Source organism: Tiliqua scincoides, chromosome 8 (assembly GCF_035046505.1).
Source record: "Tiliqua scincoides isolate rTilSci1 chromosome 8, rTilSci1.hap2, whole genome shotgun sequence".
Classification (NCBI taxonomy): domain Eukaryota; kingdom Metazoa; phylum Chordata; class Lepidosauria; order Squamata; family Scincidae; genus Tiliqua; species Tiliqua scincoides.
The window spans coordinates 34,015,411-34,037,235 of record NC_089828.1 but is presented as its reverse complement, the minus strand read 5'-3'; the positions used below and the strand labels follow the sequence as shown (position 1 = coordinate 34,037,235).

Genomic DNA, 21,825 nt, shown 5'->3' with positions numbered 1-21,825 from the left:
CTCACTGAACTAAATCCCCATTGCCCTGTTGGCCCAGAATGCATCTTGCTGATGTTAACACAACAGTGGGAAAAGTGTACAAGTTGGAATTAACATCCAAGAATCTGGGGTTTGATATATCTGCATTCAGTGAGCTATACTAGTTTAACAAGAAACTTTCTTGCTCCCCCGCCGTCCCCCCCCCCAGCAACTTTTTGGTGCTTGGCTGTTTTTAAGGCAGACATCAGTCATCAGTGACAAAGCTTTCTTTGCCATAATGATAACTTTGGAATATGAAACATGCTTCCTTTAAAACCTCTGCAATTAGAACTGCCTCTTCCTCCCCCCACCCCACCCACACTGTGAAATCAATCTAACACTCTCTGTCTTAGGGGAATTCTTAGGGGAAAGAAGGGGGAAGATGCTGTCGCACCACTAACCCATCCACTTCCACAGGTTTGAGAGTTGCTCATGAGATGAATTGTGGAAACGGCTCTCCATAAACTGATTGGGAATCTCCACAGAGTTTCAGATAGAGGTCTGAGCTGGACCCTTCCCCTGGGACTCTGTGGCATCTCAGAGCATCCACCGCAGATGGTGCGGTGAGGTGTCCGCAGTTTGTCTTTGCATGATGTGTGTGTATGTGCAAGGGGTGTGTGCATTGCACGCATGAAGAAAGGGATGAGTGCTTTGCTGTGTGGAGTCAGAGGGATGTAGGGGGGGTGGTGTGTGGAGTGAAAGATCATGCTTTGGAAAAAGTGCTTGTAGATGAAGATGGGACTCCGGGATTGGCACCTGGCTCTTCCTGCCAGCGGTTCATACATCGTCGGCGTGCATTCATGAAGAAGTTGCTGACGGTGTTGAGTTCCAGGCCCAGCTGTTGGGAAATGGTCATCTGCATCTCTTTGGAAGGTCGCTTGTTCTCTTTGAAGATGGCAATCAGGGTCCGACGCTGGAGGTCTGTGAAGACCAGGCGCTGTTTCTTGGGTTGTAGATTCCTGTCTTTCTGCTGCTCTTGCTCTTTACGTTTGCACGCTACACGTTTTAAAAAGAAGAAGGAACAAAAACACAGCCGTTACACAGAGGCAGACGACTGGGGCAGCTTCCAATATTCAGATGGCTCCCCCTCCCCAGCAAAACCTCAGCTGTACTCCCTTCCCAGTAACAGGCCCTGCCCCAGTGGGAGTGTGTCACTCACGTCACTTCTAGGGTTCTTTACAGGGGCTGCACATTCCTTTTGTCAAAAAATAATTCTTCCTCAAACTAACCCAGTTTATGCTCTTGCACGTACAATGCAGACTTGCAACCATTTGCAAAATTTTTATTCTGCTTCTGTGACTCACAGGTAGGGGTGTGCACATTTTTTTTTTATCTCATTTGCATTTGGTTCTCAGGTTCATTTAATTGTGTGCATTTCATTCATTTTTCACCCATTTCATTCATTTTTATTTTGTTCATTTTTCAAGTCAATTTTCTTTTCTTTCATTTTTGTTGACTTCCATTTTTTTAACCCCCAAACAACAGCATAATCCTACTTTAATCATCAGCTCCTGAGTGAAGATCCAGTGCACAGATGCCTCCTTCCAGAGGTCATTTTGTTTTATCACAGGTCCTGCAACACAGCCACAACTAGGGTGAAGATTTTTACACAATGCTTGCCCCACGATGACAGTACTGCATTCTGTGGCATATGGTCAAATAAGATGGTCACCAGGAGAAGGCTGTTGTGTGCTGGAGCTCTTTTCTGGAGCCTATCATTAAAGGAAGACTGCAGTGTTATCTTGGGGCTAAAATAATAATAATAATAATCCCCCAAAGTGAGCAACTTAGAGGGGTTCCAAAAAATAGAATCCCATTCGTTGCTATTTGTTTCATTCATCCCAGGTTGTATGGTTTCCAAACGAATGGCAATGAAAACAAATGGAACCTATTCTAATCTATTTCCATACATTCTGAAATGAATGCACATACTGACTTATGGAGCGCTCATGCCCTGCTCTGTGACCAGCGGAACTTCTAATAAACCCTGTCTTGACTATAAGGAATTCAGCAGATATTTATATCTAGGCACTTTCATGTTCAGAAGGGCTAGAATCCTGCATGAACAGTTATTATGCCCAGGATGATTATTCTCATTTTGCCCAGGATTATTATTATCATTTTGCCCAGGATGATTATCAACATGCCCAGGATGATTATTATCATTTTGTCATGATCATGGAGGTTTGTTTGAGTTTCACAGCATCCATCAGCTCTGGAAACAGACATAAGCCACATAAGGCGTAATGCTAACCGGTAGTTATTCCGGTATAGGTGGCCCTGGAGGGTCGCAAATGTGCCATAAAGCACGTTTGCTCCTCCTTAGGCGGGAGCTGCATCGGCGCATTCAGATGCGCCGACGCACGGACGGAGGCAGAAGCGGATAAGCGGCAAAGGTAGGCATGGGGGCGTGGGGAGGGGGTGTTACTGGGTGGGGGGAGGGAGGGCCCGGGGGTGGGTGCACAGGGAGCCTGGGCGGGGCTGGTACCCAGCAGTTATGCCAGATCCCAACCCCCGTCCCCAGGGCAAACAGAGTGACTTCAAGCCACTCCACTCTCCTCGAACTTGTGCAGGTCTGAGGAGACCCATAGGGGCGCGCAGCCCTTACCCACGGGTAAGGGGAAAGGCTTCCCTTGCCCGTGGCTGAGCCGCTGCTTGCTGCAATCCTGCATTGGATACAGCGCAAGCCTCTTGGCTTGCCTGCTCCAGCAGGGGTTAGGATTGCGCCCATGGTGTCCTAGTCGCGCTCTAATTGGCCACCATGTCAGTTACAAAGGACTAAGGAGATTAAGGGCACAATCCTAACCAACTTTCCAACACTGGCATAGCTGTGTCAGTGGGGCATGTGCTGCATCCTGCAGTTGGGGGGCAGTCAGGGAGGCCTCCTCAAGGTAGGGCAATGTTTGTTCTCTTACCTCGGAGTTGCATTGCCCTTATGTCATTGCTGGAAAATTGGTTAGGATTTCGGCCTAAATCCTAGATAGTATAATACAAAAATCAAATATTCAGCTGACACTGTTTTTCCCTCTGGTTGTGTTGGTTCCTAAAGGGAATGGGGGCAGGGACTGGGCAGGATGACTTTTTGTTCTACCCAGGTCTGGAAATGAATAGTGCAAGTGAAACCGGCAGACTTATATGGGGCTTGCTCTCTTGTAAATAAGTTTAGGGTTGCCTTTGGCTACAGCCAGGTGACAGAAAACTGATACCAGGCAGCTTGAAAGAGGGGGGTGGCAGCTAATTGTGCTGTGTGCACTCATAAGATTGTCAGATGATCCCTGAGATTGAACCAAAATGCCCATCAAGACAAGTATTCTGCTTCCCACAAAGGCCAACCAAATGCCTCTGGAGAGCCTACAAGTAGGGCATGCAGGCTGCTGACCTCCCAGGTGTTGCTCCCAAGCACCTGCAATTCAGCAATACACTTCTCCTGACCATGGAGGTTCCCTCTATTTCATCAGGTTCCCTCTATTTCTTCACTGCTAATAGCCATTGATAGATCTCTCCTCCTCGACCCACTTGTCTAATCACCCTTTCAAGCCCCCCAAGCCAGTGGCCATACTACATTTTGTGGTAGCAAAGCTTGTCAATTAATTCTGCCTTTTGTGAAGCCCTTTCACCTGCCTGCTCTGAATCCCAGGCCCTTCAGGGTCATTGGGTTACGCTATGTTCTAGCACTATGTGAGAGCAAGGAAAAACTTACCTCTTTTCACTTATATATATACATACAGGGCTGGATTAACCTAATAGCAAAAGTAGCATATGCTACAGGCCCCACATTTTTGAGGGCCACACACTAAATGCTTGCAATCTAGTTAAATCAGTATCTCACAATCATCTGGCAACCCTGTTGTTTATGCGTTGGTGAAGCTGGATGGTACGTAATCATTACAGATGTCATTAATAGCATGATACCAAAAAAAATGGTTGGCAACCTTCAGTCTCGAAAGACTATGGTATACGCCTACAGCGCCCGGTATTCCCTGGCGGTCTCCCCTCCAAGTACTAACCAGGCCTGACCCTGCTTAGCTTCCGAGATCAGACAAGATCCAGCATGTGCAATCTTGTCTGATCTCGGAAGCTAAGCAGAGTCAGGCCTGGTTAGTACTTGGATGGGAGACCGCCAGGGAATACCGGGCACTGTAGGCTTATACCATAGTCTTTCGAGACTGAAGGTTGCCAACCACAAAAAAAAAATACTTCATACAAATTTAACTTTATTACGGGAACTCCACCAGCACTGGTTGATGCCAGAAAGTATGTTGTGATGGTGAAGTAATTTGAGGTGCTGGTGGAAAGGCCTTGCACCAGCCTTCTGACGCCAAGGAAGCCCAGCGCACACGGAAGCAGGTAAGCTCTGTGTAGGCCAGCGGCGGGGTGGGTAAGGGCCTCTTTATAACATATGCTACAGACCCTGCACTAGTTTAATCCGGTCCTGTATAAATGAATGCAGCCTTACAACATAATCTTAGTGCATGTTTACTAGAAGTCAGTGCCATTCAACAGAGCTGAATCAGAGAAACTTAGCCATCAAGCTGCATCTTTTCCAGCTCTACAAAATCCTTCGTTTAGATGGGGCAACCGTACTTGTAACCAGTATTCCAAGTCTGGCCACTTCAAACATTTGTATACAAGCATGATGATACTGTTTTTATTTTGAACTTCTCCTAAAAATCCCTATTGGCCTTGTTCTCAGATGTCACACAATGGGTTGATGTTTCCATTGAGCTATCCACCACTCATCCCTTTTCCCTTCTGGTGAATTGGTTTAGAACCCTGGCAACCTGTTTGATCAGAGCTGATAATGGGAGAAGAGGAACCTGCATGACCTGTTTGCCCAGAGGTGACAGAAGGAACAGGGCAATCTGTGCATACACCATGAGAAGTGCAGCTCCTCTCAACACACTTTACATTCTCACAAAGAGAGTTCACATCAAGTCTCCTTTACAGACTACTGAATGTTAATTCATTGTGACTTTGGATGCAGCCTACATTAACTCAAACAAAACCCCCGGCAGATGAATGGAAAACCTACCCTATGACCATCAGATGCTTGCAAAGGAAACAAACAAAAATAAACCTTTTTGGCACACAATGGCAACGTTAAAAAAAAATAGAGATACCAACATTTTAAAAAACAAAAAGTAGGAAAGAAAAACAAAGACAAGTTTGCAAATCAGAACCTGGAACAAAAGCATTTGCTACAGATCACAAACTTTCATTCCTCCCTTCTCCCTCCTCCCCCAGTTTCCCATCAACTCCCCCCACACCATTGATTTGCTCATTGATCTTCTGCTAATGCATTGATGTCATAGGCACAAATCTCCCCAAACAAATTCCATGCATGGAATGTGCTGCACCGACCCAAGGCGCATTGTCACATGGCTGTGTCTGAGATCCTCTTACCGTCGCATATGTGTGAATGATACGTGGGGTCGTCACCAGCTCCCACTCGCCAGTGTTCAGTGGCTGAATGTGCTCCACAGTGTTAGGGCCCATTTTGAAAAGTGCCTTGTGGCAATGTTCAGCCCCTTTTAAGTCTCTGAGCCATCCCTCCATGGTTTTGCACCCCTTATCCCAACACATCCCTGCCTATAACATTCAGGTTCCACCACCCTCAGTCATTCAAAGGTCTTCTGCTTCCTCAAATGACTCTCTCTCTCTCTCTCTCTCTCTCTCTCTCTCTTTCTGTCCCCTAAACCTGCAATCCTCCCAGAGCCCCCAGATCTCCCATGCCCTTAAATGACCATCTACTGCCCTGTGTCTGAAACATCTCCCCAGAGCCCCACAGATTTCCTGCTCCTTTAACTGATTCCACCCTTTCTCCTTTGCTTCTCCCTTATTCTGGAACTCCCCTCTTCCACAGTCCCATAGATCTCATACTTGGTTAACTGCCTTTTCTATTGTTGTTGGCATCCTTCAGTCTCGGAAGACTCTGGTATCGTGCTCTGAATGGTGGTTCTGGAACAGAGTGTCCTCTCCAGTGCGCAAAGCCTGGGTAAAGTAGGTATGGAGGATAGGCTGTGCAAATCCACATGCAAATCCACATGCAGCAAATCCTCCCTCTCCACGTCGCTGAAATGGTCCAATGGAAAGGCAGAAGCCAATACGGTTGGTTGCAGCGGCGTCGCAGGAGTTGTCAGAACATGACTGTGTTCAGCCATGAACTGCCTCAGGGACTCCGGCTCTGGATTTTGCCTCGAGGTTGACTCCTGAAGCCTTTTCCATAACTGGATGTAGCCACAAGGCAGTGGAGGTTTGGGATCAGAGTTTTCCTTCTCTCAGATGAGCTGCCTTACCAGGCTCAAGAGTCCCATCTACCCGGTGGCTGTTTAGTCGCCTCTTACGACAAGTACAGCCAAACGGAGGGCCTATTCTTATCCCCAGCCCCCAGGGGAAATGCCTTTTCTATTATGCTTCCCTTATGCCTGAAACTCCCCTCCAAGAACACCGATGTGACACCACCGCTTGAACTCTTGAAATCTCCTCTCAAAAGACACCTTTTCCATGAAGACCTTGGTTCAAATCCTCATCCTTCCAGCTGCCTACAACAAAGGGCCTGACCAGATGTGATACAAGAGTTCTATGATGGATAGGAACTTTAAGCAGGTGTGGGGAATGAAGCTACACAGAATGAATGAAGCTACATTGAAGCTACCCCTCAGTGCAAAGCATATGCTTGATCACTAAGCTAAGGCTTCTTTCATGGATGCCTGCTGAGATTTCTCACACACACACACACACACACACACATGTCTGCCTCTGAAGTCTGCGGAGAATGAACCCATTATTCTTAGTAACAATCTTTTAAATATCTATTGGAAAATACCTTCTAGCGCAGTATTGTCCTAACTAAGGCGGACAAAGGTCTTTTCCAGCCCTGCTCCCAGATTTCCTTTTTGGATGTGCACTGGCATTACCATTGATTCTCCTCTTCCCCAACCAGCAGCGGCTCTCCAAGGTCCTAACTAAAGAAATGCCTTTCCTGACCCCTTTCCCAGGAGATGCCAGGGACTGAACCTGCAACCTTTTGCATGCAAAGCAGGCACTCCGCCACTGAGCTGCGGGCCCTCCTCCAGCAAGCACTGTGTCTGAATCTGCCTAATATAAGGCCTGATCATTGGTCTAGCTAATGATTTTCCATCTTTTTCAACTCGCAGCACACCAATAAGGCACTAAATTTGACAGGGCGCACCATCCGTTTGTTGACAATTGACAAGGCATGCTGCACTGCTGGTGAGGGGCTCACATCCCCCAATGACCCTACTAATAAATGGCCCTCCCTCAAACTCCCATGGCATACCTGTGGATCATTTGCAGCACACTGGTTGAGAATCACTGGTCTAGACCAATATTTTCTCCTCTGAGCTGCAACATCTCTCCAGTAATCCTGGAGCTGCTACCTGAATTTCTTTAAACTGGGGGTGCCATGGAACCTGGCATCTTCTACATGCAAAGCTTTAGATGATGAATATTATTTATGCCAAATCAGGCTATTAGTCAATAAAATCCAATGTTGCCTACACTCTGACTGGCAGAGATTCTCCAGGGTCTCGAGCAGGTACAGATCTTTCCTGCTGTGGTTCCTTTACACTCAAAGAGACATTTGACATGCAAAATGCACATTCTACCACGGAATCATTAAGGCCTCTCTGGCCTTTATTGTTAAAATATTTAAAATAATGTACTATTAAATGGACATTGTTAAAACTATGAAATTGGGAAAGGGCTATATTTCGTTGGGGAAGCTAAGATCGAGCCCCCAAGGTAATAACAAGTGAGTTTCACGAAGCATTTTCCCCATACCACTGAAAAACCATTGCCACTTCCCAAACATCTGGCACGACCAAAGCTTTCTAGAGGAAGAAGAGGCTGTGAATTCCTCTCAATCTGGAAATTAAGCAGGATGACAGCAAATCTGAAAGAAAATCTTCAGTTCTGATTTATTTATTTATTTATTTAAGCATCCTTCATGCAGAAGCAGCTTAACATGCCCCTTTGCTATTCAATATAATTACAGTTCCACAGAGCAGGAATCAATAGCAGCTGTAGTTGGATCTATAGACAGAGACTCTCCAAAGCCACAACTGATGGGGCTCTTTCATATTTCTCATCCCCCATAGATGATTGCCCCGGCAGGCTTGATCTTGCAACAGCAGCCATCATCTGGGGGTGTGCATGTTGGAAATGACCGCATCTCTCCTCTCTACATGCACGCCAAAGGCTACCCTCTTTAGAGAAATGTAATAATAAGTAGCATTTATACGGTATTCTTTCAAAATTGCATTCCAGCCACTTCACTTACATGAGTGTAGAAGTTATACAAAAACCCAGTCAAGTTGTCCAAAGGTGGATTCTGGCCGAATCTGGATGGGTGCTACATTAGACCAAGCCATGCTAAATCCTACCATGTTCCAGTGGCGCCATGACCTCATCCAGGAGCCTAATGTCCAATACATGCTACATCTATGTCATAAATCCATATTTACAAACGTGTCATTTTAACATTGTTGTTAACTGCTTTGATTTTTTATTTATTTATTCACATTTTTATACCGCCCTTCCTCCAAAGAGCTCAGAGCGGTTTACACAGCTGCTCCTCCCCTCCTTCCTGTCCTCACAACAACCCTGTGAGGTAGGTGAGGCTGAGAGAAAGTGACTGGCCCAAGGTCACCCAGGAAGCTTTGTGGCTGAGGGGAGATTTGAACCTGGATCATCCAGGTCTAAGTCCACCTAAATTTTCAAAATCAAATCAATACATACAATAAACCTCTAATACATTAGTACAATAAAACAACAACCGGATAAGGTAGGCCCATGTGGCAGCTTTTCTTAAGCCAGTCTGGCTGCACTAGGCCCTGGCAAGTGTGGATGATATCATTGCTGCATGCCAAAGGCCGATAGCATTCCAAACTTTTCAACGCATTTGTTTAGCAGTCTTGACAGCAGCCCAGCCCACTGAGTTAGGATAATTTTTCTTTGTCAGGTTCTGCATGATATCACTGCCACATAGCCTTGGGGTATGGAATAGCACATGCTCAGTAGTAGAGCACACGCTTACCTTGCAGAAATCTCATGCCTGTTTCCTGGAATCTCCAGGTACGGCTGGAGACCCCTGTCGGAAACCTTGGAGAGCCACTGCCTGTCAGAGTAGGCAAAACTGAGCTAGTAATGGAAAGGGCCATTCCATTATGGTGATAATGGAAATGGTGGTTTTTATGCCAGCTTGGGAGGTGCCTGGGATATAAGAGGTTGGGCTGGGCCCAAGGCACTTAAGCTGCTGTGAACTGCATGTGCTCAGAGACCTGAGGGGTATGAAACATCAACTTCTGTGATTGGCTGATAATCTGAAACCTTTCAATTGGTCAGACCTGAAGCATGTGCTAGAAGTTCAGCCTTAGCCTGGTAAATATAGTTGCACATCTGTGCAATCCATTTAATGCTATTAGGTCAGTGGTAGACCCCCTGCTCTGCCTGTAGACTCAGGTCTACTCTCCTCTTAAGACAGCCAACTCTGACTATTGCTGTTCCTGGTTGCTCTGTTTTCCCCCAACATGATATCATGTCATGGAAGTGTCAATTCTAATTTACCTGACTGAACACAGTGGAACTTATTTCCAAGATAACATATATAAGATTGTGCTATAAGCTAAGCCAAGAAGAGCCTCTTAAACTCTTCAGGATTGTGGTCAGTACTTACCTAGAGGTCGATGATGATTCCTAGAAGGTGGGCAACTCAATTTCCTGTTGAAAAGGGTCTCAGGGTAGCAGGGGTGTAAAAGGTTTCTCTCTACCTGAGACCTTGGACAGCATCTACCAATCGGTCTGGACAATACTGACATGGCTGGAACAATGATCTGACTCAGTGGGAGTCAGCTTCATACTGTCCCTCAGATTAAGTCATTACCTTCTTGGACTTTGTGATTAAGAACATGCCCTCCAAGCTGAAAGGTAGAAAACCTGGGGTCCTGGTGCTCACCTCTTTTGAACCTGGGACTTTCTCCAAGCAATGAAGCTGCTTGACCCCTTCTCATAGGAGGTACAGTTGCATCCTTTAGCTGGCCACAAAGCCAAACTAGCTCTCTGGACAAGTGCATGTATGTGCATGACCTTCTTGGGTGTGCTTTTGCAAAATCTCCTGGGACGAGTAATGATTCCCCCCCCCCACACACACACACAATTCCCTTGGCAGCCTGGTGTCTCAAAAGAAAAACCAAAGATACAAAAAAAAGAAGAAAAAGTCCCTACTGAATCACCTCTAAAAGAAGGAGTGTATAATAGGGACAATCAAGGGGCTTGCTGTGGAGAGGGGGCGATTATCTCTCCCTGCGTGAGCTCTTCCTAACATCTCACTAAATATACCTGATCACTCTCCACATGCTGGAGGATTGGAAGGCAAGCAATGCCTCCATTGTCTGCAAACCTTCCTGTTTTTCTCAACCTTCTTGCTACACAACCTGTAATTTTCTCTCCCCCCTCCACTCGCCCCTTTCACGTAAGTGCTGGTGATTTGGAACAAGCACAAAAGATTGTGGGGGGATTTCATTACACACAGCCTGTCCTGTAAGTGGGACAAAGGGAACACACATGGCAAAGGTTTTCTTTGTGTTGACAAAGAAAGTCAGTGCTGCAGTGAGCATGTGAAGAATCAAACCCTTACAGCAGTGTTTCTCAAACTGTGGGTTGGGACCGACTAGGTGGGTCACGAGCCAATTTCAGGTGGTTCCCCATTCATTTCACTATTTTATTTTTAATATATTAGACTTGATGCTACCATGGTTTGTGTCTGAATTTGGAAAAATGTTACAGAACTATACTTTAAACAAGCTATTATGTATATTCTTTTAACAATGATAGTCAATGATAGGGACTTACTTCTGGGTAAGTGTGGGCAGGATTGCAGCCTAGGATGGTTAAAAATTTTCCTGCTTGATGATGTTACTTCCAGTTGTGGCATAATTTCCAGCAGGTCCTGATAGATTCTTATTCTAAAAAGTGGGTCCAGGTGCTAAATATGTGAGAACCACTGCCTTAGAGCACAGAACAGGGCACTCGATGTCCAGTGCAATTTTTTCCTTCTCAGCTTGAATGATGCACAACTCTGTCCATTGGTAAAACACCACAAAAAAGGAATCTTCAAGGGATCGTCTGTAGGACAGCATCAGAAGTCTTTTTGTGTGGTGTTTTTTCCAGCATTCAGGAGTGCTTATCAGTTGAACCAAAACAAAACAAAAAACGCTTAATGCAGTCATCCAGATGCTCACATCAATACGGCTTTGGTGCAGCATTTTATCCATGCGCACAGGAACAGTGCGCATGGGGAGAGGGGCTTTGAATGAACTGAATATTGCAGCAAGCTCTTTGTGCTCTAATTCTGGAATTAAATTAGGGATTTTCCTAGTTGAACCATAATTTAAAAGGACTCAACAAAATTATAAAATAATAAAGGAAGATAATGGAGGAGATCTGCCCTTCCCAAAACAGAAGTGGATCATAAACCCAAGACTGGGACCCTGTGGCATGGCTGCAATCCTTGACTTTGGCTAAAAACAGGAAATAAAAGCAGCCAAGAGAGGAAATGTGTAGCCATGTGGCAGCCCAATCCTATACCCAGCGCAGCAGCCGGGTGCAGCAGTGCCAAAATGGCTATTGTTGTATCCAGTGGCACTGCCGAGGCTGCCAGAGGTCTCCTGGGGGGGAAGGGGACTTTCTCCTCCTGGGCTGGTCACTCCCTCTTCCCTGCCCTCTCCCTCCCTCCCCAGAACACCTCCCCCCACCACCAAGCCCTTATCACCACCTAGAGCTCTTAACTTGCTCCAAGCGGCTTCCATCTGGCACTGGGCCTTCTCCGGGTGTCATGAATGTGCCTTGCAGCACATTTGCAGCACCAGCGTTGGAGGTCAGTGCCAGCGTTAGGTTCACATAGGATTGGGCCCTAAGTCACCTTCCTAATTAATAGTATTGCTAACATGATTTTAATCATCAGTGGGCAGAGCCATGGATTGACATGCTGTATAATCAATTGTTAGATTAACTGATTAAAAACCAGTTTGGTTGGTTAAAAGGGCCCTCAGTTAATCAGGCAACTTTTGTTTTGGGCAAAAACCAAACCATTTTGTTCAATGCTGACAATACTTAAAATGGTGTTTTAAAATAACAGTGAAATGGTATTTAAATCATATTTAAGAAATGTTATTCAGAATAAGATCTACAAACTGCAAAGGGTGAATGCCGTCTTAGAAGAGGCATCTCCCCACAGCAGCTATTTGCCCCCCCCCCTTTATTTTCTCAAATAGCTACATGGGGGCAAATAATTACTTCTGGAATGTGAGGTCCAAAAACAGCACTGGGGAAAGTGTTCAATCCATCACCTCATCATCAGGCACAAATTTAGAGTTGCCAACACTCAGAGGCTGGCCTGGAGATTCCAGAAATCTGCACTGAACTCCAGTTGACTACTGAAGGCACTCCTGGAGATTTTACAAGGCCTCCTTGACTTACAGTACAATCCTATGCATGTCTATTCAGAAATAAGATTTGTTTTGTTCATGGGGATTTCTGCCCAGGTAAGAGTGTGTAAGACTGCAACCTAAATGACATTGCAACATGTTGCAGGGGAGGGGGGAATATCCAGGAACAGCTTCAATCAGAATTGTCAGCTCTACACAAATTTTGAGCCAAATTCCACCCCCAAACCCCCCCCCCCCCGACTAGCTTTGGGCATCAAAAAGGGACACCACCAGTCCATTTCCTGATTGATACTCATCTGTGATTGATAGGCTTTTAATGTCACATATAGTTTGGCCAACACTTTTTAAGCACATGCCAACACCTCATCACACAAAAATAAAATGAAAACACCTGTGCGAAAAATCGCCCTCCAGGTGTCATGAATGTGCAAAAAATCTGTGCAAAAAATCACCCTCCTGGTAATTTCTGCTGGCCACTGGGTGGCACTATGGTTTCATGTGCCAACATCATGTACACACTCACTCAAGCACTGCTCAGGTTGCCTGGGAGATGAACATAAGAATTGTCTTGCAGAAATGAGACAAGGGTCCAGCTTGTCCAGCATTTTGTTATCAACGTTGCTGAGCTTGATACCTCTAGCAGAGATCGCTCCACAGGTGAGGCTGTGTGGGACATGTGCCAGAGGCCCACAGGCACACACCCAGGCCCTCTGCCCCCCAAGGTTAGATGGTGTGCACATGTGCTTTTCAAAGAATGGGGAGGGGCATGCCATTAGGGGTCCTCACAGGGCTTTTACCTCAGGATCCCCCAAAAGCTGGAGCCACCACCAATTTCAGGGAAGTGCACTAGGAAGGCATGAATGCCACAGTCTTCCTAAGACCCTTGTTCCCCAGCTATAAACTAAGTGTAGACAGCACCTGCATGTGGAGGCTTTATTTAATTATCCCAGTTTACAGCAATTGATAGAACCATTCTCCACACTAATATTCAAAAACAGCAGTATAGGTTTGTTGCATTGGCTTGAGGATTCATCCATCTAGTCCAGCATCCTGTTTCCAATCCTGGCCCACCAGATGCCTCTGGGATGGTCACAACCATGAAGGAAACAATCGCCCCCATTTTGTCCCTTGATTCCCAGCTTCCAGTCTTCAACGGCGCACTATCTTCAGTATGGAAACTCCATTCAGCTTTCATAACTGTTGATAGGCCTGTTATCTTCCACAAATTTGCCACTCATGCTAATTATCACCATCACATTGTATGCTGGAGGTTTTCAAGCAGAGGCTGCAGGGCCAATGTCAGGGATACTGTCGCAGGTGCCTGCATTGAGCAAAGGGGTTGGGCTACAAGACCTCCAGGATTCCCTCAAGCTCTATGATACGGTAGTTCTGTAAGGTACATGTTGTGGAAAGTCTGGGGATACTACCTCTTGCAGTAATGGTCGTTTGAGCTAGTGGCTGTCACTGCATCATAGAATCATGGAAGGGACCTAATAGGTGAAGTGAGTGCCAGCTTTGATCTATGTTGACAACGTTGCTTTAGATCTTATGAAGTACAAAGAAGTATCCATATTAAGACCTTTAAAAAAAAATGAAAATAAACCACTATCTTTGTGTAAATCAGGGGTCGCCAAACCTTTTGACCAGAGGGCCGCATCAAATATCTGATGTGGTGTGGAGGGCCGGAAAAAAAATTTAAATATAAAATTTAAATAAATAAATTAGAGATGGAACTTAGATGAGTGAATAAATGAATGAATGGGCTCATTCATTCAACCCCTCTGGCCCTCAGAACACCCTCCAGACAAGATCAGAGCACAGTTCTGGTCTTGTTCAATTGAGTGGGCCAGAGGCTTTCAGGGGACAAGAGGTTGGCCATGGGCCGGAAAGAGGCTTGCTGTGGGCCGCATCTGGCCCCCAGATCGGGGTTTGGAGACTCCTGGTGTAAATGAATACAGATGCTTCTGCAGTTCCCTTCTTCTAAATATCTCCCTGGCTTCTAGAGTTTCAAATAACCTGATCTTTCCTCCACGAAACCTATAAATTGGGCATCCTCCATTGTTTTGTTTTTTTATTTCTATATTTTGCATAGTGTGCTGCTTATATGCAGTTTGCCTTGATTCTTTCACACATTTCCCCCTCCTTTATCAAGTACTGGTGCTCACATGAGCATTGGTTTAACGCATTTTTGCCTGACCCACAGGTATACACATTTGGTCCCAGTTGCATATAATGCAATGTTGGGCAGAAATGGCTTAAACACACACACACACACACACACACACACACACAGAAATCTTGATGTGATCCTGTGTCTCATATCAAGCCTTTGCACATGGTGCTTTACCAGTGCGCACATCTGTCTGTCTGTCTGTTTAAATATGCTGCCTTTCCTGTAAGACACAGCCCAAGGGTGGCCAACAAGGTCTCATTTCCTAAGTGGAACTGATTCATTCAGAAGCCTCCACTGTTTCAGCTTTTAAAAATGAAAACAATTAATTAAAAATGCAATACAAAAATGGTGTAAGAATATACAAATTCACTTTAAAATGCAAGTAAAAAACAAAAATCTAACACTAAATGAGAGCCTGAACATCAGCAAAACACCACCCAAAAAGAATCTGATCAATTCAGTGCATACAGTCCTATCACTGTAGCTTTTTTGCTGTGTTTTATCAATGAGGGGGAAGAATGCATAAGAATGGAAGGAACTGAAAGCTGTGACAGACTGTGTGTGCTCAGCACAGGGGATAACATTCAGACATCTTCAAAGCGGAAACAATGGCTGATTTCAAATTTTTTGGCTCCACTTAGGAAACAAGACCTGATAATCTGAACCTTCAAAATCCAGGGAGGCATTTGGATGAGGAAAATTTTGAGAGCACCTCTAAAGATGCCATGAAAGGGAAAAGAACTGTTTTCATGTATTTATTTCTGTTCCCTTGGCTTCCTGATATATTTGTGCTAGAGACAGTGATGGTCGTCTCCAGAGAGCATCTTGTGGGTATTTTATGGCATTGCTGCATTCTGCTTGTGGTTAACATAAACACTTCTTACGAGCTTGTTCAGAGCAAGGGACTTGAAAACCACCATGCAGCTGATCCCCCTGGATGCCTTTCTTGATTACAGATGCAAGAGGTGGCTGCATAGCTGGCACAAGCAGCTCTTGTGAGCCGGTCCATCTATGTTTAGAATGGGGGGTCTTGCGGGGGAATTACATGTGTAACCCACAGGGCAAAACTAAGAGGAAAAGTCCACTCATCAGAGAGGTATGGTGTTCTTGTCAGTGGCATAGCTAATGGGGGCATGGGGTAGCAGTTGCACTGGGCATCAAGCTTTAGGGGGGCAACAAGCTGAACTTGACACTAGTGACCAAAATTGTGAAAATCTTGGTATGTATGAATAATACCATCATGTTATATATCTTTGGAAAGGTAATTTAATGCAGAATGCAATGAAATAAACTGCACTGGAATATCTGTATTCTATCAAAAGTTATGGCCAATTAACCAGAAAATGAAAACACAACTGTCTTGTGGAACAAAAAGTGGATTTGCTTAACTCCTAACTGACATATGAGTGATGGTTCTGAGTGCCAATGAAATGCTATTATGATACAACATGGAACCAATAATTTTTTATTTATTTACTTAACTAAATTGATTTTATCATGCGGGGGGGGGGGTTTACAAAATCTTCTTTGAGCCCAGGTAGCAGCCTTAGCTATGCCATTGACTGGGGGAAGGCAGCAGTGCAAGTGGGTGGTGAACTGCTTGAGGGAGGTTCCTCCCAATTTTCACCTTTTTAAAAAACCCAGGCGTGATGTCACTTCCAGTTGTGACATCACTTCCAGGGCAACATTTTGAGCTTGGCACTGGGCTACACTATCATTAGGTACCCCACTGGTTCTTGTTATAAAGGGATTTGACAGACTCATGGAAGTAAGTCTAGCAACAGGATAGCTAAATGGAACCTCCATGTTCAGAGGCAGTCTACCTCTGAATGCAGGAGGAGGCTGTGGCCTTCACTTCTTGCTTATAGGGTCTCTGAAAGCATCTGCCAGCCCCTTCTGGAAACAGGGTGCTGGTCAAAATGGACCTTACTGGTTCAATTCAGCAAGGCTTTGGGAGGTCTAGCAGTGGTGCTAGCCACAAAAGCTGAACGGACTCCCGATGTACAAAGGCTGTGTGCTTCTGAATATTGGTTGCTGGAGGTGAACCACAGAGAAGAGTTGCTTTGCAGATGAGTTGACCCTGCAGATCTCTCCTTCCTCTGGTTCTGCCTCTCCCCAGTCCTACTGCCCACCTGCTGGAGCAAGCAGAACCTATGCCCCTTTGCTGGCAGGGGGTATCACAGTCTCAGTACCCAGCAGGGGTGGCCTCTACACCTATTTCAACACCTGGGGGGGGGAGATAGACTTCCTTTCTAGCTTTCCATTATACAGGTCAGGGCTCTCCTTTTTTCTCAGCAGACTTACAGGCTCCCTCCAGCTTCTGTGCCTTGCTCATCATTTATTGCATTTTTCACATCTTTATATCACCCTTCCTCCAAAGAGCTCAGGGTGGTGTACATAGTTCCTCCCCTCCTTCTGTCCTCACAACAACCCTGTGAGGTAGGTTAGGTTGAGAAATAGTGACTAAATGCAAGGTCACCCAGGAAGCTTCATGGCTGAGCGAGAACTTGAATCTGGATCTTCCAGGTCTACATCCAACTCCTGAATCACTACACCTTCCTGCCTCCTTAAGGAAGCTGTAGAAACTCCCATGGCATGAAAGAAGGTGTTTTTTTCCTCCCTTACTGGAGCTGGATTTTTCCTCCTGCCCTGCCTGAAGGCACTCTGGGTTATCAAACGGGGACAGGTTCCTGGCCTCCACATTACCCTGGAGCCTATCTGGAGTCTGTAGAGGGTCCTTCTGGCTTCTCTGAACCTGATGCCTTCTGTTCACCATTGGAATCTGGGAAAGGGGGCAGCATTTAGCACATCAATTGCCTGAGGTGTGAGAAGTCTTTGCCTGACCCTGGTCTGGACATTGAAGCCACAATGTAGGCAGCATCACATCATTTCCAAACCAGTTGTGTTTATAGCCAGCCAGCCAGATAACACTGCAGAACTACTCAAAAGCTTTTGGATTCTCAATGCCCAACAGAGGAACGTGTGGAAAGAAGTTTCAGGCAGAGGAACTGACCTCTTTTGAAAGTAGGATCTCAAGGTGGAGTCCTGATGACTCTGATCCTCTTTAGTGGCCTCTGTCGGGAACAGGGAACTGGGGTAGAGAGACCCATGAGTCTGGCTGTGGGAATTGATTCCCTCGGAGCAGTGGAAACCGGCAATGTCAGTTCCCAGGTTATTGGTATGCAGCCGGCGTGTCCTGAATAAGCGTGCTCTCCCAAGCAGACTGTCTGCAGCAAGGCAAATTAAATCTTCCTCTGAACTCTGCAAATTAGGATGTAAGACAATACAAAATGCTTCTGAGTCTGTCTGTGAATCTATTTTCACCTCTTTTGAAAGCAACTTAGCCATCCACGAAAAAGGAAGGAAGGAAGGAAGGAAGGAAGGAAGGAAGGAAATGGAGATGGATACAAGGAAGGAAGGAAGGAAACAGTAATTGGTAGGAGAAGGAAGGACATGCTAACGGATACAGAGAAGGAAGGAAGGGATAGTGGATTCAAGCAAACAAGGAAGGAGAAGAGTCTAATGAAGGAAAAAAGACAGGACTTCTTTCTTTCTCATCCATCCCCTTTTCTTGTTTTCTCCCTTCACTCCCAATATCTTCTTCAGAGTCAGCACCAGCTAATACGACAAGAGCCAATTGCTTCTAATAAACTACCAGAGTAACACAGCATGGCAGGCGAAGTCCACATCGGGTGCCAGAGGGTACCTGGAGATCTGTGTGACAGCTCAATTTATACCTGGCACGAGGTGAGAGAGCAAATGGGGGGGGGGACTGCTGCAGATGCAAATGGGTGACTGGCTTGTAGGGAGCGGGAAGAAAAGCTGGGATGCACTATGGAAAAATGCTCTGGGTCGATACACGGTCTGGCCGTGCCGTTTTGCTCATGTTCAGGGTCAAAAAAAATGACACAGTTGCTCCCCTGCAGATTGCCTGCTCCCTTTAAACATTGGAGCGTGTATCCTACAAATGAGGGCATTTTTGCACAGGGCACACTCAGGACATATTCCTCTGTAGAGTGGAAGACCAAAATTCTGCCTCATGAGAAATTCAGAGCGAATTTTGAAGCACTTCTCAAGGCAAACGGTTTGAAGGATGCAGAGCACAGCTCAACAAAAGGTCAAGAATATACAAACATAAGAAGAGCATGGCTGGATCTGACTGTAGATACATCGAGTCTGGCATTCATTCCTACTTCTTGCACAGTTTCAACCAGATGGCTCAGGGAAACAGGGCACAAAGGCAACAGCCTTCGTCCCTAGCATCTGGTATTCAGAGATAGTCTGCTTCTGGTCATGGAGGTGCTATCGTCACAAGCTATCATCACAAATTGCCCTCAGTAACTCTCTCTTCCTCTATCGATTTAAGTGATCCTCTATCGAGGCCAACCAAGATAACAGCTATTATCATCATCATCATCATCATCATCATCAACAACAGTATTTATATACCACTTTTCAACAAAAACATTCTCAAGGCAGTTCACAGAGAAAAACAAGTCATTAAATGGCTCCCTGTCCTGAAAGGGCTCACAGTCTAAAAAGTTGCTGAGGAACACCAGCAGACAGCCACTAGAAAAGACCTTGTGCTGGGGTGAAAAGGGATAGCTACTCTCCCCCGATGAACATAAGAGGTGCACCACTCAAAAAAGTGACTCAGTTAGCGGGGGATTTTGCCCAGTAAGCAGCTATCGCAACATCTTCTAGCAGCACATTCATAAATGAAGGAGGCCTTTCTTTCACTCACCCTGAATTTCCCACCAATCACTTTTATTGGATGATCCCAAGTTCTAGAGTTTTAAGAGTGGGGGAACATTGTCTCTCTAACTACTTTCCTTCTACTGCGCACCATTTTCTAAACGCCATTGTGACACCCACATGTCATCGAAATCACTGTCTCCAACATGTTCATCTTTCCTCTTAGAAGCTCCAACACCCCTGGCCAGTAGACCCACTTTTTTCTTGCAAACCACTGAGGAATCTCAAGAGCTTAGGACAACCACCCCTTCCACCACATCCTGATGAGGTGTTGCATCTTAAAAAGCATTTGAAGAGGCAGTGATCCTTGAAATGTTACAAAAGAGCCATACTATCCCTCTCACATGTTGGGTGCTTTTGCAGAATCTTGTTCCAGAATGGGCTTGTTCACAAATCACATCCTGGGGTGCTCCAGTTGGCCAAAAAAAAAAAAAGATTGGCTAAATTGGCTCACTGGCTGTTTGCTGTATAACAGGTGCAGGAAATGAGTGTGATTAGAGCTGGCACCGTCAACCTTTGCTGGTGTCCAGAAACAATAAACTTGACAAGGATTGGCATGGAAAATGCCTGCCGTGCATTCACGCCTCCTAACAAGCACTTCGACCACATAACGAGCCGCTGGCGGGCTGGGTGAGGTTTCATACTGTCCCCGGGTGCCTGGCTCAAAACCCCACAAGCGAGATTGATGGGAAAACATTTCCTCTTGGCGCAAGGGAGAGTGTGAGCCCCAGACGCTGGGTCTTCCCAATAAATCTGCGCATGGCACAGGGCTCCAGCTAGAAATACCCTCAGCCAAAGCTATTCATTAGAGGGGCCGATCGATGGGGTTTTTTTATTATTCATCTACCAAGTGCATCCCAAGGCCAAGTGCTGCAAATATGTCAGTGTAATTAGAGGCAAGGAGAGGCACTTTGAAATGCAGCCTCCGTCCCCACGCTGGACTATTTTTGATCTCATATATGAATACATATGCAGAATTATTGGTATTTAACTGATCGTTAAGGAACATTAAATGCGTCTTTTTCAACTTGGCTGCTCTGCGGAAGAGGCCTTGCATTTAAGCTAATGGCCTGCAGCAATGGCCGAACTCCTCTCAGCTCAGACCTGTATTGGCTCACTAATTATAAACTTCCTTAGAGAAGACTGGCACTGGGGAAAACACCCATTTTTCCAGGAGTTTTCTTCCAACTGGTAAGATGAGTATATAGGAAGCTCAGGGCCTAGGAGAGGGGGGTAAAGGGGGTAATTTGTATCCAGGCCCAGGGTCAAAAGGGGGGCCCAGGAGCCAAAGGAGGGCCCCCAGAAATTTCCTGGGATCTGACATTTTCCTATCTACTCAGACTTGTTGTCCATATGGGATTCTGGGGACACTACCATGACTGGGGGTGCTTGGGACAGATGCTACATGGGTGGGTAGTTCTGGGCTCCAAAGACTTTTCCAGCTGTCTGTACCCTCCTCTCACCCTGCTTCACCCCTCCCTGCCCCTACTCTGCTCACCCATCTCCACCCTCCCCTGCTCTGTTTCACCCCTCCCCTTTTGCAAAGGGGCCCAAAATAAACTTTGTACCCCCTGATAAAATCCCTCTCATAGGCCCTGAGGAAGCTGCCTTGTACCAGACCATTGGTCCACCTAGCTCAGTGTCTGAGGTTTCCAGAAGAGATGTTTCTGAGCACTACCTGGAGATACTGCCAAAAATTGCAGCTGGGATCGTCCACATGCAGAGCAAGTGCACTATCACTGAGCTTCAGCCCATCTACCATGAGCACATGCACAATAATCATGTTACATGAATCTACAAAGCATTACATCTCGGCCTGCTGCCTGACCTACCACTTATTCCAAATCAGCTGGTGGGTATCAAGGACAGGGCCTTTTCAGGGATGGCACCACAACTGTGCAATTCCCAAAACTATGGGCAGCCTTAGGGCCCAATCCTAGCACCAGTGTTGGGTGCCATAAATGTGCTATAAAGCATGTTTACGGCACCCAGCAACTAAGAAGCACTGGCACTGGACCCGCGCCAGTCAGGTACCAGTCACAGTGCCATCAGGAAAAGGACACACCGCTGTCGGGGGTAAGTGCAACCACCAGGCAGTGGTGTGGCCTCTGGGGGGTGAAGGGAGAGGGAATGAGGGCAGGGGGAGAAACTGGGGTAGGAGGGGGGGGTGGGATCAGCAGAGATCTGTTCCACCATATTCTGAATTCCATGTAGAGCCAGAAGACTCAATACAGAGTCTCTCAAGTTTGCGCCAACAAAATACCCAGTGCAGAGTTGAAAAGCCCCACTGGCTTCCCCCGAGGAGACCTCCGGCTACTTCCCAGCACCCACTGGATATAGCAGTAGCTGCTTTGGTGCTGCTGCTCCAGCAGGCACCAGGAAGTTCAGGATTGGGCTGTTAAATGGCTGAGC

The 21,825-nt window shown here is 46.1% G+C and overlaps 1 protein-coding gene across 1 annotated transcript in view; it reads right to left on the bottom strand.

Annotated features, from left to right (window-relative positions):
- Positions 1–721: 721 nt before the first annotated feature.
- ONECUT3 (one cut homeobox 3) overlaps positions 722–21,825 on the bottom strand; it is a 72,857-nt gene continuing 51,753 nt past the window's right edge. The window contains exon 2 of the mRNA XM_066636390.1: positions 722–1,014. Within this exon, the coding sequence (XP_066492487.1) occupies positions 722–1,014 (293 nt within the window). The remainder of the gene's footprint in view (positions 1,015–21,825) is intronic.